Here is a 14,653-nt window from a genome sequence, read left to right as displayed (position 1 = left end):
CTCACCCTGAGAATCTCCCTGCAGATGTAGGCAATGCAATCCTCCTTCAGGGCGTTCCCTTTTGTGTTCTTTACCAGGTCAGTCACTGAACCAGCACCACAGAACTCCATCACCAGCTATGGTTCCAGGTCCGAGGGAAGAGTCAGAAAGAAAAACATGTCAGTCAAGGCCTATGCCCCCCAGCTAGGCCCCTGGAGGAAGGTCAGAGGTTTGGAGACCAGAACTGGTATGAGGCAAACAACAGGGCTAGATGACCCCTTGGAAGTCACAGAACTTCCTGAGGTCAGAGAGAAAGGGGCACACAGCTGGGGAAGAACTGTAGTGAGGAATGAAGGTCTCCTCAGACTGTCAGCACAATGCTTCGGGTTATCATTCTCCTTGAAGTGTTCAGTGCTTTAGTCACACCCTCCTTGGACTCCCAAACTGGTTTACAATTACTGCTCTAGAGCAATTGGTGGCAACTACAGGGTGCTAAAGAATGTTGCAGTATTTGTTTTTAAAATTTGTTTTGAGATAGGGTCTCACTATGTAGGTCTAGCTGGAACTCAATATATAGATAAGGCTGACCCTGAACTCAGAGATCCACCTGCCTCTGCTCTCCGAGTGCTGGGATTAAAGGTGTGCACCACCACACAAACCTGTAAATTATCTTTGTGTACACATGAGGGCTACACCCAGCTTGAATGGTGTGTGTGTGCTGGCCCAATAAGGTTCCAGGGATTTATCTGCCTGTCTCCCATTTTACCATTATTGGGATTACAAGCAGTCCCTGCCATGATCAACCATTTATGTGTGTTCCTAGGATCCAAACTCATGTTCTCACACTTGGAAGGCAAATGCTCTTCCAACTGAGCTATCTCCTCAGCATGTTTTCACCACATTTAATAATTAGGGGGAGAAAACCAAAACAATCCCACAAATACCCAGAGTTCTATTTCATGACACATGAGAATAATACCAAATTTTTGTGACCTAAATATAAACCTGAGAATTAAGGCACAGTTATGTTTGGTTCTGTTTGAGTGAGGGTCTTTTTATGTAACCCCGGGCAGTCTCACACTTATGAAACTCCTGCCCTCAGCCTCTGTGTGAGCCACTATGCTCAGCTAGTCATGCTCATTTGTCTATGTACTATCTATTGCTTTCACAGAGTGTCAGCAGAACTGAGTAATGATAAGAGCAAACATGACCAAGAAAGCCTAAAGCATTTACTATTTGGACTTTTCACAAAAATGCTCAACATTCTCGATTCAGAGGCAAGAAGGGCTGAGTCTGCTAGGGAAGTTCATGGGGCTCCACTTAGTGTGCTGCTAGAGGGAGCAATTTTTTCCAACCGTTTTTCACTAAAATTGGCATCTAATTTAGGTTGGGACTGGTATGTTTGCTATGCAATCAAAGTTAATTTTCATGTGCCCCATCACCGGGACAGCACGGTGGGTGGAGAAGCAGTCCAGTACCCCATACATTAATATGAGAGTGTTTGGCCACTATTGCCTAGCTACCAGTTCCCAGTGGTCTCCCACTATACACAACTACGTGAGCTGCATGTGTCCCCCCAAATCCTTGAAGCCATTGAGACTGGAACTATGACTCATGCTCAAATTTGAAGGGTAGATAGAAGATGCTTATTAAACAGCTAGAGTCCAGCCGACTTCTAGCATGTTCTCCAAAACTCCCAATAGCCACAATGATGTCCTTTGCCACTCTCCCCTCAGCTTATGGGCCCAGTACCACAAAGGCTGAGGCCAGGAAATTGGTGGCACCAGTGTCCAAGCTAGGGAGCAAATGACTCTTAGGAATGATCTGGGCCAGGAGGTATTTATTTGTGTAGGCTCTGGTTCAAATCATCACCCAGAAGGGCTGTATACTGCCAGGATGGGCCTGAGTCCTATTGTTTCCTATAGCTACTTTGATTCTATGGCTCTCCCAAAATTGTTTTCAAAGGCACAAAGAACTTAAGAACTAAGCCACCCCTCATCTCCAACCACATCTTCTGGCTATGACCAAGACTCTATTGCTCACTCGTCAAGCAGTGCTTGCTGACCTGTCAGGGTAAAGTGCCAGGTGGAGGGGCCAAACACTAGGATTCCTGACACTAAACACACAAGGGAACAAGACCCTGGGCATACAGACTGAAAAGTAGAGTTCTGAGTGAGTCATGAGGCTCCTTTGGATCCATAATTAAGGCAGGGATGTTAGAACAGATATTGGCCTTGAGTTCCACATGAGCGGTCTGGAGCAGAGACGTCTGGGAGGGGCAGGAGGGGCATTTCTTACCCAGAGCTGGTCATCGTTCCCAGGGGGGCTTTTCTTGATAAAGGCCCCATAGTAGGTGGCAATATTTCGATGGTGAGAGTACTTTTTTAACATGTTGATTTCCTGTTTGATCTCTTCCTCCTCGTCCTAAGGCAAAAGGGGGAGGGGGGGTAAGGCCTGAGATCCTACAGTCCCTTTTCGATGCCAACCCCACCCTTCCCCACCTCATTTCCTACCTCTGTGACATCCATGACCTTAATGGCAGCCAGCTGCCCAGTCTTGACATGCCGACCCTGCAAGAAAGTCGAGTATAGAGAATGTGGAGAGGTCAGGTATATGCTCACTTAGTAAAATAACAAAGAGGAACTAATTTTGGGGAGAGCCCTGTCTCTTAGTGCTTTTCTACCTTAGAACATGCCCTTCATGTGGGCAGAAGCCTTGCTTTTACAGAGCAGAAGGCAGAGGGGAGGCCCTGAGCCATCACAGCTAACACAGAACAGCCTAGACATTTATTTCTAGGCTGTAAAGATAACGTTCAACAAAGAAGACAGCTCTTCTATACAACACCTGAGGTGCAGGATGGATGCCACTGCTCTGTTCCAGCAAGTTAGAAACTCCCATATCCTAATGCAGGCTGGAAAGGGGCTAACCCTCTCCTTCATCTATGTAAGATAAAATGTCTGGTGCTTTCCTGGCCAAGCCACTCTCGATAGAAGGCCTTTCCCTGGATCAATCTCATGCCCAAGGTGTTTTATGTTATCAGGGAAAGAACAGACTCACAGCTGAGTGTAGGAAACACAAGTAAGCAAAGGGACCAACTGGTGTGTGCTACACCTCTAGTCACCAGTCTTAATGGTGGGAAACCTTTCAGAGTGTTTGTGTCACAGCTTCTCTACCTCAATTCCAACCCCACCCCATCCACCCTTCTGAAATCCTTTGTTAAGAACTATCAATGGCTTGGACAAGAAAGTCCCAAGCTTCCTGAGCAGAGCAGGATGGGACAGCAGCCACTCATGGGAAGGACATGGGAATTGCCACCCCAAGTCCTGTTTTCTTCAGCAGCCACCCACGATCCCAAGTACAGAAAGGCACAGCTATCTATATGGACACGACTCAGCAGGAGCTGTGCACTGCCTGTTCCCCCAAAGCCCATGCTTACAAAAGGAAAGGGGTAGATGAAAGAAAGGCTGGTGGTCTCAGTGACCAGGAGACTCAGAGAGGCAAGACACCGGTGGAAAGAAATGTCAGGAGCCGTGCCCTGAGATAAGGAAGCAGACTAAATGTTCTGTGGACAGCACCCACCCTAAATATCCCTTTCATTGTGGAGACTTCATGTACGGGCAGAGCTCTGGCTACTTGAGAGGGCTAAGCTGGCCAAGCTGTAAAGCTAATCAGGGGTAGAGGAAATGCCACTTCTGTGGGAGGAAAAGCAGTTCAAAAGCAGGAGGCTGGGGCTCTGGCGTGCTCCCTGGGGCAAGCAGCTGCAGGAGGTCAAGAAAGCTGCTTCCTCTCTGCAGGCCACCAGTGAGGGCCCATCAACCCCAAGCCTCCTTGTGGGCTTGGGAGGTGTCAACCCACACTTCTGGCATGAATTGTGAATTTCCAGGTAAGCCCTGACACCCACATCCCCATGTGCTCTTCCTGCTTCCTATCCCACAACCATCAGCTGCAGCCAGGTTCCTGCCATACCCAGGAACATGTCTACACTCAGAGATGATGTCTCCCTTCTTTCTGTTGCTGCTCTCTGTAGTCTGTGCTTTTTTTCCCAATTTGAGGGGCTCCCAGCCTCTGTCATCTCCTATAGCTTCCCTCAGATTGCCAGTCCTGGGATCCACTTCCTCGGTTGCTCTAAAGAGGGCCCCACTGGTCTGAAGGTTGTATTTCTGTCCCATGTCTCACCTTGTATACCTGTCCATAGGTTCCATTGCCAACCACCTCCACCAGCTCAAAGATTCCTGCAGGGTCCTGGGAGGAGGGAGAAGAACAAGGTGTCATCACTTCAACAAGGACTGTGATGCTAGAGGGGAAGAAGCTGTCAATCAGGACACGAGTGGCAGAGAAGGGTAACACTTAGGGGATTGTGGAGAACTTTGATGGCTAGATGCCTTTTCCATGGATAGTCAGAGTTAATGTTCTATGGCAAGTCAGGAGGAGGGAACATGGAAGTCAGAGCCCAGGTGACTTTTCAGGGAGATGCTCTTCATTCCCAACTCACTGGCCAGCTTGGTATCTGTGCTTCCAGTAGCAAGAACAAACCCCTGGGTGGTCTAAACTTTCTGTGAGGTAATGCCCACAAAGCACAAGGACCCAGGCTGGCAATGTGTGCCAATAAGAGCTTATTATTGACATTAAAGGCAGAGATGAGGGGCTGGAGAGATGGCTCAGCAGTTCAGAGCATTGGCTGATCTTTCAGAGGGCAGGGTTCAATTCCCAGCACCCACATGGCAGCTCACAACTGTCTATAACTCTAGTTCCAGGGGATCTGACCCTCACACAGACATAAATGCAGACAACACATCAATGCAAATGAAATGAAAATGAATTAATTCAAACAGATGGGGGTGGCAGAGATGAGCTGTGCTACCAGGGGACAGGAGGTACCATCCTTTGGCCCCCTCCCCAGTCCTCTTAGAACAAGGGCCTCCTGATAGGACATGAAGTGTCTGGGGCATGTGAAGGATCCTCCACAAAAGGAGAAAGGGCCCCTTACTGCTGGACTGAGTTCTGTTTGTGCACCTTCTCTGAACCATGAAGTGCCAGGAGAAGGCCCACAGGCTACACAAAGCTTCCAAGATGCCCCTCCTCCTCTCCTGCTGGTTCACAGCAGGCAGCCTACCTCTCTGCTACCCTACCTAAGGCCACCCACACCATCCTGGCAGTACTGCCCCTGACCCCCAAACTGGGAGGTGTGGCTGCAAGCTGAGGAGGAAGAGGCTTGCACACTTCCTCCTCTCTCTCTCTCTCTCTCTCTCTCTCTCTCTCTCACACACACACACACACACACACACACACACACACACACATGCAGAAAGGGCAGGTCTGTTCCAATTCCTGCAGGGAGGGACCAAGAGTGAGAACACCACCATGAAATAACATTGCAGGCAACACGTGAAGTCTCTGTGCTGACCATCCTAACATCCCTTCTTGCTGATTTTAAGAACCAATATAGGATTTTTGAAAATAAAAACATCCTGTTGCACTCTACAGGGAGAGGGTCTGGCATGGTGGAGACCAGGAGGTGGAAGACCAAGGCCTTTTAGGAATGTGTGCATTTTCTCAAAGAGGAAGTGGAGGGCAGAAACACACCCTGGCTCCCTCACTGCAGCGATCACAAGGCATTGTGACTGCATATTTACTTGCTGGGAAACTCCCTGGAGGAAGTGCCTGAGTTCTTTCTTGCTCTCCAGATCTGTCCTGCCTCTCAACCAGACCTGGCACTCAGCACCCCATCTTCCCTGAGAGCATCTCACAGCAATTGAGGGGCTTCCTCCTCATCTGTGATTACAGACCTCATGTCAACAGTCAATTATTTTGCTAGTTGTTACCAAAAAGTATTTGTGTGGGTGAGGGTGCATGCATGCCATAAAGCATGTGTGGAGGTCAGAGACAACTCTAGACCATCAGTCCCCTCCTTCCACTCTGTCTGACGCAAGGTCTCTTGTTCACTGCTGAATGAGTTAGAATAACTGGCTTAGTACAGAATGTGTAGAGGGAGGACAACCTGTGTGTGGGGTCTGTTCTGTTTATCCTGTGGGTCCTGGGGAGCAGAATTCAGGTCATCAGGCTTGGCAGCAGCACCTTTACCTGAAAAGCCATCTCATTAGCCCAGCCTCTAAAACACCCTTAACAGGTCTGAGACATCAGTAAGACTCAAAGGCAATGGGGGCACCTCTGCCACCCGTTGGGGACGGAGGCAAATTTAAAGGTCTGCCTGAACCTGGCGGCTACAAGGAACATGAGTATTGTCTAGCAGTAGTTCTAGATGTGGAGGCTCAAAGAGAACACAGTTCCTGAAGGATCTTCCCTGGGAGGAGCTTCTCGTGGCAGCTTTGGGGAAGTCTTTTCTCGAATCCAACTTCAGTTCTTTCAGCAGGAGGGAGACAGGAAAGTAGACGGGTGGGTGCAGTTTCCCCAATACGATGGCTTGATAAAGGCACAGTGATAGGTCACTATGAGCTCAACTCACCACAAGAATGTTTTTATTTTCTAAACAGACTTCTCAATCTATCTCCTGACATGTATCTGGGTGCTGAGGAATGAGAACATCTCTGAGAGCAGGCACACTCAGTGCATCCCAGCTTTGCTCTCTGACCCTCTGCTGGAAAGGATGATCCAGACAATGGGGGGTTGTGAGCCCCTGGCTCCACTCATCAGCTGCAGCATCTTTTCTCACCAATCCCCCTTGACTTCATGCTCTGTAGTTTCTCCCCTGTGCTGGTCACCAGATCCTTTCCCTGCCACATCCTTAGTTTACTCTCAATTCTTCAGACCCATCCATTCTGCCCTCGCTCCTAGAGATCCTCCCTCCCCACCTCTCCCTTCAGCTGTCCCTGCACTTTAACCTCCTTAACTCTCCTAAGCTTTCTTTTCTGGTCCCCACTGCTTGAAGACAGTCTGACCTTAGCGTGCCCATCATGAATCAGCCAGTAACTGTGAGTGCCTCTAACAGCCCGGCACGAGCTGAGCCCTGGAAACTTGATGGGGCAGCCTATCTCATTGCACCTGTTCCATAAGGTGCTAACTCCATGGCAGCTTCTCAAGCAGGCACACAGCCATATTGAGAAACGCATCGCCTCATCATTTGACGAGAGAACACACATCACTGAGATACTGCTTGGTGTGGTGAGACAAGCAGCAGGAAGTAGCTTCCTGGTGAGAATACGAGCATCAATCAGCTGTAGGCCTTTGACCAAATGTTTGTTCCAGGCCTCATTTTCTTTCAACAAACTGACAAGGAAGGGACTCAGTCTCAAGTCTGTTTTATGGTTCTGGAGCGACTTCGGCTCTAATTCAGAGTTTTCAATTGGCTCAAGAGGAGACAAAACTTGAGGGCTGGAGGCTGGGTGTTTCCAGCCACAAAGACTGAAGAGTGTCGTGGCACATGCCCTGCTGAGGAACAGTGCTGCGGTTAAGACACTACTTTTGAGAAGTCAGGAAGCGTGGGAGCACGTCTATCATGCAGTTAAAAACAAGGGTCTGATGAAGAGGCAGACACACTCGGGAGCATGAGAGATGATGACAAAGTATAAAAAGAAAAGAGCACAGGAAAGTAGGGTAAAAGAAGCCAAGGGTAGCCTGAGAAAGAAAGAAATGACAGACACTTGGAGGCCATCCTGTGGTGAGGACAGAGTAACAAGACAGTTTCAAATGCTACAGAGCAGTCAGAGGACCCAATGGCCTTAGCCTCTAAACAACCAGTGAGAAGCTTCAAGAGAACTGCACTTGTGGGAACGGAAAGCAGAGTGGGGTCCGGAGGAAACGGGAGGGGCGGGGAAATCAAGGCATTCTTCATTAGGGAGCACCCTCCCAGGAACATTCTGAGAGCGGAAGAGGGAGACCAGATGACACCTAAAGAAGGCAGCAGGGTCAGACAAGGTTCTCAAAATAGGGTAGATCGCTCATGTCTGTGGATAAAGATGACAAAAAGAGAAGACAAAAGGAATCCAGTCCTGCCTTGGCTGTTCTGGAACTCGCTCTGGAGACCAGGCTGGCCCTGAGCTCACAGAGATCCACCTGCCTCTGCCTCCTACGTGCTGGGATTAAAGGTGTGCACCACTAGCACCTGGCCAAGGAATTGATTTTAAATAACATATATGTATATGTGTATGTACAACCGCCAGATTTTGCTGTTGCAGTTACTGTTTCTGTGGTACCTGTCAGGCAATGTTCTACCTCTGAGCTTCACTGCCAGCTCAGGAGTACGGATGTTTTTATTCCAGAATAAGAATATTGTTCTCTGCTTTGCAGTAGTGACAAAACCCAATGGTGCCCGATTCTCTCTCTGCATAACCAATGATCCAGAATACCCAGTCTGTACATGGATTAGACAACAAATGTAGCCCTTCCAATACAATAGTGCTGTTGGAAAGACCTCAGGTGGCCCTCCCTGGCTGGCCTGACACTGCTGTAACAAGTGCTGTAGGCCTTCCCAGCCTCCTCCTCAGGATGCTTCAGCTGTTCTCAGTTCCTATCTAGCCAGCTACCCAGGTGCAAAGGACACTAAAAACCAGGACAAGCACATGCACAAATATAGACTCCTAGTGTCTTGTTGCATCCATAGATCAGTGCCTCTCTCAGCCTTCAGCTGAGCAGTTTCTTTTGCAGTAGATGGTGATTAACATGGACACCCACAACTAGTCAACTTGTAGACACTATGAGAGTAAGAGACTATGGATTGGGCAGTCCAAACACTACACACAGGCTGGAGAGATGGCTCAGAGGGTAAGAGCACCTACTGCTCTTCCAGAGGTTCTGAGTTCAATTCCCAGCAACGGGAATTCTCATCTGTATTGAGATCTGGTGTCCTCTTCTGGTGTGCAGATATACATGGAAGCAGAATGTTGTATACATAATAAATAAAATCTTTAAAAAACAACCAAACAAACAAACGCCACACACATCCCCAAAGCTATGGGATGATTGTGGAAGAGGGGCTGGATGATAAGGAAACTGTGGTTTCTAGTCACATCAGGACAGTTACACACATTAACTCACAACATGTCAAGAACTACACAAGTTCAAACCAGACAAAGGCCCAGCACGGAGGGGTGATGGGGGATGTCCTTCCGTATATATGTTTCTCTTATTGGTTGATGAATAAAACACTGTTTGGTCAATAGAGGCAGAAAGATAGGCAGGAGTAGGAGATGAGCAGAATTCTGGGAAAGGTAGGCAGAGAGACACAGCAGGGATGCCATGCAGAGACCGGAAAGATAGGAAGCACCAGGCGTTCTCCAGTAAGATAAGACCACATGGAAATACTTGGATTAATAGAAATGGGTTAATAATTAAGACATTTAATCCCAGCACTCGGGAGGCAGTGGCAGGTGGATCTCTGTGAGTTCGAGACCAGCCTGGTCTACAAGCGCTAGTTCCAGGACAGCCTCCAAAGCCACAGAGAAACCCTGTCTCAAAAAAAAAAAAAAAAAAAAAAATTAAGACAGAGCTAGCCAACAAGAAGCCCTAGTCATCAGCCAACAGTTTTATAATTAATATAGTGTCTGTGTGCTTACTTGGGGCTGAGAAGGGTGACGGGACCTGATGGGACAAGAAAATCCAGCAATAGAGGGGGTTAGTGGGTATGAAGTCTCCCACCCCAACCAAGGAGCTACTGGCAAGGAGAAGGACAGTCTGTAACAATAACTCTTTCTGCCAGCCACCTGAGTTCTGCCACATGTTAGGACCCCCAAAATAACACAGAGACTTTATATTATGTACAATGCTGCTGACCAATGACATGGATTTCTTATGTGCTAGCTCTGTCTTAAGTATCTACCATAACCATTAATCTATATATTTTATAAAGACTTATCGAGGACACCAGCGGAATTTGTTCTCTTCCCGGGATCACATAGCGACTCTGTCTTTACTACATTTCCCAGAATCCTCCTTGACTCCTAGCCCCACCTATCTTGCTTTCCTATTGGCCAACAGTGCTTTATTTATCAACCAATAAGACAATCATATACACAGAAGGACTTCCCCCATCAACAGTCAGTTTTCTTTAAGGGTGTGCCCTTATTTGAACAGCACAAATTAGCCTTTTTTATTATTATTTTAAATTTTGGTGGTTGTTTTGTTTTCTTAGAAAAGGAGGACACGGTGGGGGAGAAGGAATGGGGGTGAGGGGAGGGAGAGGGGAAGTACATGTGAAACAAGCCTGTTCCCTAACTTGAATTAATAATAATAATAATAATAATAATAATAATAATAATAAGAAGAAGAAGAAGAAGAAGAAGAAGAAGAAGAAAAATGAAAAAAAAAAGAAAAGAAAAGGAGGACACGGACACAGGAAGTTCCAGGAGAGCCAAGGCTACACAGAGAAACCTTATTCAGAGAGAGAGAGAGAGAGAGAATTTGTGTGTGTGTCTGTGTCTGGAGAGCTGGCTCTGAGGTTAAGAGAATTTACTGCTCTTATAGAGGAGCAAGGTTCAATTCCCAGCACCTACATATTGGCTCACAACTGTCTGTAACTCTAGTCCCAGGGGATCTGATGCTCTCTTCTAACCGCCAAGGCACCAGACCATACATATAGGTAAAACACTTATAAACTTAAAAACAACACAAAATAACAAGCAGAAATTGGGAGGTGGAGGTGGATCTGGGAAGAGTTGAGGGGTAGTGGTGAATATGATCACAATACACTGTTGGAAATTCCCAAAGAATTATGCATTAAAAAAAATTATTCCAGGGGCTCTTTAAATGGCTCCGTAGGTAGAGACACCTTGCCGTCAAGTCTAATGATCTGCATTCAATTCCCAAGATCCTCATGGTGGAAGGGGAGAACCCATTCCTTCAATTTTTTCTGACATTTACATGTACACGGTGGCATGCACTCCCCCCCCCCACATGTGGTGGATTGGATGCAAATGACCCTCGTAGGTTCATATATTTGAATATGTCTCTCAACTGGTAGGGTGTTTGGGAAGGATTAAGAGGAATGGCCTTGGAATAGGAGGCAGTGTGTCACTCCCTGGGAATGGATTTCAAAGCCCATGCCAGGCCCCATGTGGCTCTCTCTGCCTGCTGCCTGCAGGTCAGATGTTAAACTCATGGTAACCGGCGCCATGCCAGACTGCCTGTCACCAGACTCCACACACCATGATGACCATGTATTAACCCTCTGAAAATGTAAGCAAGCGCCCAATGTAAACACTTCCTTTTATAAATTGCTTTGGTGATAGTGTTTCATCATCTAAATAAATAAATAAATATTTTTTAAAAGATACCTGGATTGGACAGATGGATCAATGATTAAGAGTGCTTACTGATCTTACAGAGGAGCAGAGTTCAATAGATCAGCACCTAGATCAGACAGCTCACAACTGTCTGTAACTCCAGCTCCAGGGAATCCAATACCCTTCTGGCCTCAACAAGTACCCTGCATTCATGTTCACATACTCACACTCACACACACACAGACACACACACTCACAGCCATAATTAAAAATGAATTAAAACATTTTTAAAGGATTCTGACGATACTTCATCTACCTATGAGAGAGAGAGAGAGAGAAAGAGAGAGAGAGAGAATGTCCTGGGAATTCAATGGCAGAGCACGAACCCACTGTACTTGAATCCCTGGGCGTGGTTTGAAGTCAAATACAGACATGTGTAAACAGCACACACTTGCACACTGTGGTGCACCTGACACTGAGCAGAAGTCCTGTCCCAGCGAATCGCATACATCAGGCAGCACTTACTGATCCTGTAAGGCTAAGAGCAAGGGAAGCCTAAACCAGGCAAAAAGATAGAAAAGTAAATCACAAAATAAGCAAAGGATCTGTAGAGACATTTCTTCAAAGACATACGCAGTGGCCAATAAACATATAGGAAATGCAAATAAAAAACAAAAGACACCAGTTCACATTTATCAGAATGGCTATAATCAAGCACAGTCAATAGAAGGTGAATGCTAACTACGAAGAAACTGGAACTCTCATATTGCTGGTAGAAATGTGAAACGGTGTAACCCTTTGAAAACCAATTTAGGCCAGGCATGTGTACATTTAATCCCAGAACTGGGAAGGTAGAAGTAAGATCTCTGTGAGCTCAGGGTCAGCCTGTCTACACACTGAGTTCCAGGGCCAGTCAGGGCTACACAGTGAGACCCTGTCTTTAAAAAAAAAAAGGCAGCTGAACTAATCCTGCCAATGTTAAGCAGAATTCACTCCTATGCAGACACTCAAGAAAACTAAAAAGCACAGCAAGAGCAAGTTTGTACATGAATGTTCACAGCAGCATTACTCAGAAAAGCCCTAAAGCAGAATTCACCAAATGTCAACTGGTAATTGTATTGTGTCTACATAATGAAATAATGAAACATTATTGAAAATAATGGAATGGGGGGCTGGAGAGATGGCTCAGCAGTTAAGAGCACCCACTGCTCTTCCAGAGGTCCTGAGTTTGATTCCCAGCAACCACATGGTGATTCACAACCATCCCTTATGAGATCTGGTGCCCTCTTCTGACTTGCAGGAATATATGCAGACAGAACACTGTATACATAATAAATAAATCTTAAGAAAATAATGGAATGGAGTACTGCAGCTAGATAAACCTTGAAAATATGCTAATGGGCCATGTGTGGTATCTTGTGACTATAATGTGCACTTGGGAAGCTGAGGCAGGAGAACTTGAGGCAAGCCTGAGTTATAATTTGAAACTGTTGAAAAGAAAAGGTATGTTTATGAAAGAGGCCAGTCACAAAAGGCCATGTTTTATGACTCCATTATGTGTGTATTCCTAAGAAGCAAATCCAGAGACAGAAAGTGATTGCCAAGGGCTAAACAGAGGGGAAATATATATATATATATGTATATATATATATATATATAGTGACTGCTAAGGAGTACAGTTTTATTTAGGGCTGATGAAAATGTTCTGAAATTAGATTGTACAATGATAACACAAATCTTAAATATACTAAAAGGCTTTTTAAAATGACCAACTTACTTTTTTGAATCAGGATTTATGTGTAGCTCAGACTGGCCCGGAACTCTTTACACCAAGTTAAGATACTTTCAAAGGATAGATTTTTTGGCATGTGAGTTTTATCTCAAAAAGGACTTGTTAAAAATAATCATCTAGCTGGGCAGTGGTAACACATGACTTTAATTCCAACACTTGGGAGGCAGAGACAGGCATATCTCTGTGAGCTCAAGGCCAGCCTGGTCTAAAGAGCAAGTTCCAGGGAAGCCAGAGTTACACAGAGAAACCCTGTCTTGAAAAACAAAAAAACAAAACAAACAAAAACAAAACAAAAAGAACCCTAAGACTGCAGACCGTGGTGCTCAATCAATCAAGATTTAGGACGATCCCTTCATGTGAAGAAAGTTACCCCACTACTGTGGGACCCATGAATGCTTCAGGTCAACACATATGAAATTCCTAAGCAATCAAACAGAAAACAGCTGGACAAGGTGGCACACAACTATCATCCTAGCACTTGGGGAGGTGGAGGCAGGAGGAGCTCGAAGTTTAAGGTTATTCTCAGCTACAAAGCAAGATTGAGACTAGCCTAGGCCAAATGAGACTATCTCAAAATGAAACAAAAACAAATAAAAAAAACATAACAACTCACATGATTAAAAGTTAGGTAATTTGGGGGATTGGTTCCTAGTACAGGGTGACTCACAATTGCGTTTAACTCCAGTTCCAGGGGACCCAACTGAGATGAGAGGCATTAAACCCCCCTGGAGCTAGGGTCACAGGTGGTTGTGAGCCATTTGACTTGGGTGTGGGAACTCAATTTGGGTCCTCTGGAAAAGCAGTATGAATGTTGGAATCTTGCTGAGCATCAGAACTGAGCATATAACTCCCTGGACCACGGATGGTTCTGGATTTTTTGAAACAGTGGATGGGGGGTCGTGTGTGTGAATAGCTACAGTCTATCTCCGCTCTCCAGCTACTTTACCTTCCACAAGATTAGGTTTCATCCTCCCCAGTAGACCAGAAGCCATTTAAGGACAGGACAAGTACAGCACTCGGGTAGTCTACACAGAATGAGGGCTGGGCAGACTTGGGTCTGAATGCAACACAGCAATGTCTTCCCCTCAGCCCTGAACCTGTGGCACACACAAACTACTTGTTGTATAGTAAGCACGTGCAGTCAGGCTCTGGCTGCCTCCTTCCTCTTACTAGAGCTTCCATGACTCAGCATTTCTCAGCCTCTCATCCTTTACATGTTAAAATTTCCACATATGGCCAAGCATGGTGGTACACACCTTTAATCCTAGCAGAGACAGGCAGAGGCTTGTGAAGATCTGAGTTCAAGGCCAACCTAGTCTACACAGTGAGTCACCACCCCAAAAGGGGGAGAGACAACCAACCTTTACATTTGAGTAGGGTACAGGGCATACTCCTACAATTCCAGCACTGGGGAGACAGAGACAGAAAGACCATGAGTCCAAGCTACATAATGAATTCAAGGTCAGCCTGGGCTATGTGAGACCTTGTCAAACAAACAAACAAACAAACAAAAATCACTTTTTTGGGGTGGGGGGCTTATGGGGAGACTGGGGAGACTGTATAAGGTAGCCTAAAAGTGTCAGGCTCAATTATTACAACTGATAGCCTAAAATGTGTAAAGCCCTGTGCACCCCTCTCTCAGGACCATGTTCTGTATAAATGTCAAGCAGAACAAGGTAGAGAGATAGGTTTGGTTAGAGAAAACTTG

General features: G+C 46.2%; 1 protein-coding gene across 5 annotated transcripts in view; it reads right to left on the bottom strand.

The window, feature by feature from the left end:
- Mink1 (misshapen like kinase 1) overlaps positions 1-14,653 on the bottom strand; it is a 51,877-nt gene that overhangs the window by 13,035 nt on the left and 24,189 nt on the right. For all 5 annotated transcript variants that reach the window (XM_027426912.2, XM_027426913.2, XM_027426914.2 and 2 more), the window contains exons 2-5: positions 4,156-4,221; positions 2,493-2,549; positions 2,278-2,403; positions 6-116 (exon numbers count right to left, since the gene is read on the bottom strand). In XM_027426912.2, coding sequence (XP_027282713.1) covers positions 6-116; positions 2,278-2,403; positions 2,493-2,549; positions 4,156-4,221 — 360 coding nt within the window. The remainder of the gene's footprint in view (positions 1-5; positions 117-2,277; positions 2,404-2,492; positions 2,550-4,155; positions 4,222-14,653) is intronic.

Source organism: Cricetulus griseus, chromosome 7 (assembly GCF_003668045.3).
Source record: "Cricetulus griseus strain 17A/GY chromosome 7, alternate assembly CriGri-PICRH-1.0, whole genome shotgun sequence".
Taxonomy (NCBI): Eukaryota; Metazoa; Chordata; class Mammalia; order Rodentia; family Cricetidae; genus Cricetulus; species Cricetulus griseus.
This window is presented reverse-complemented; position numbering and strand designations above follow the sequence as displayed.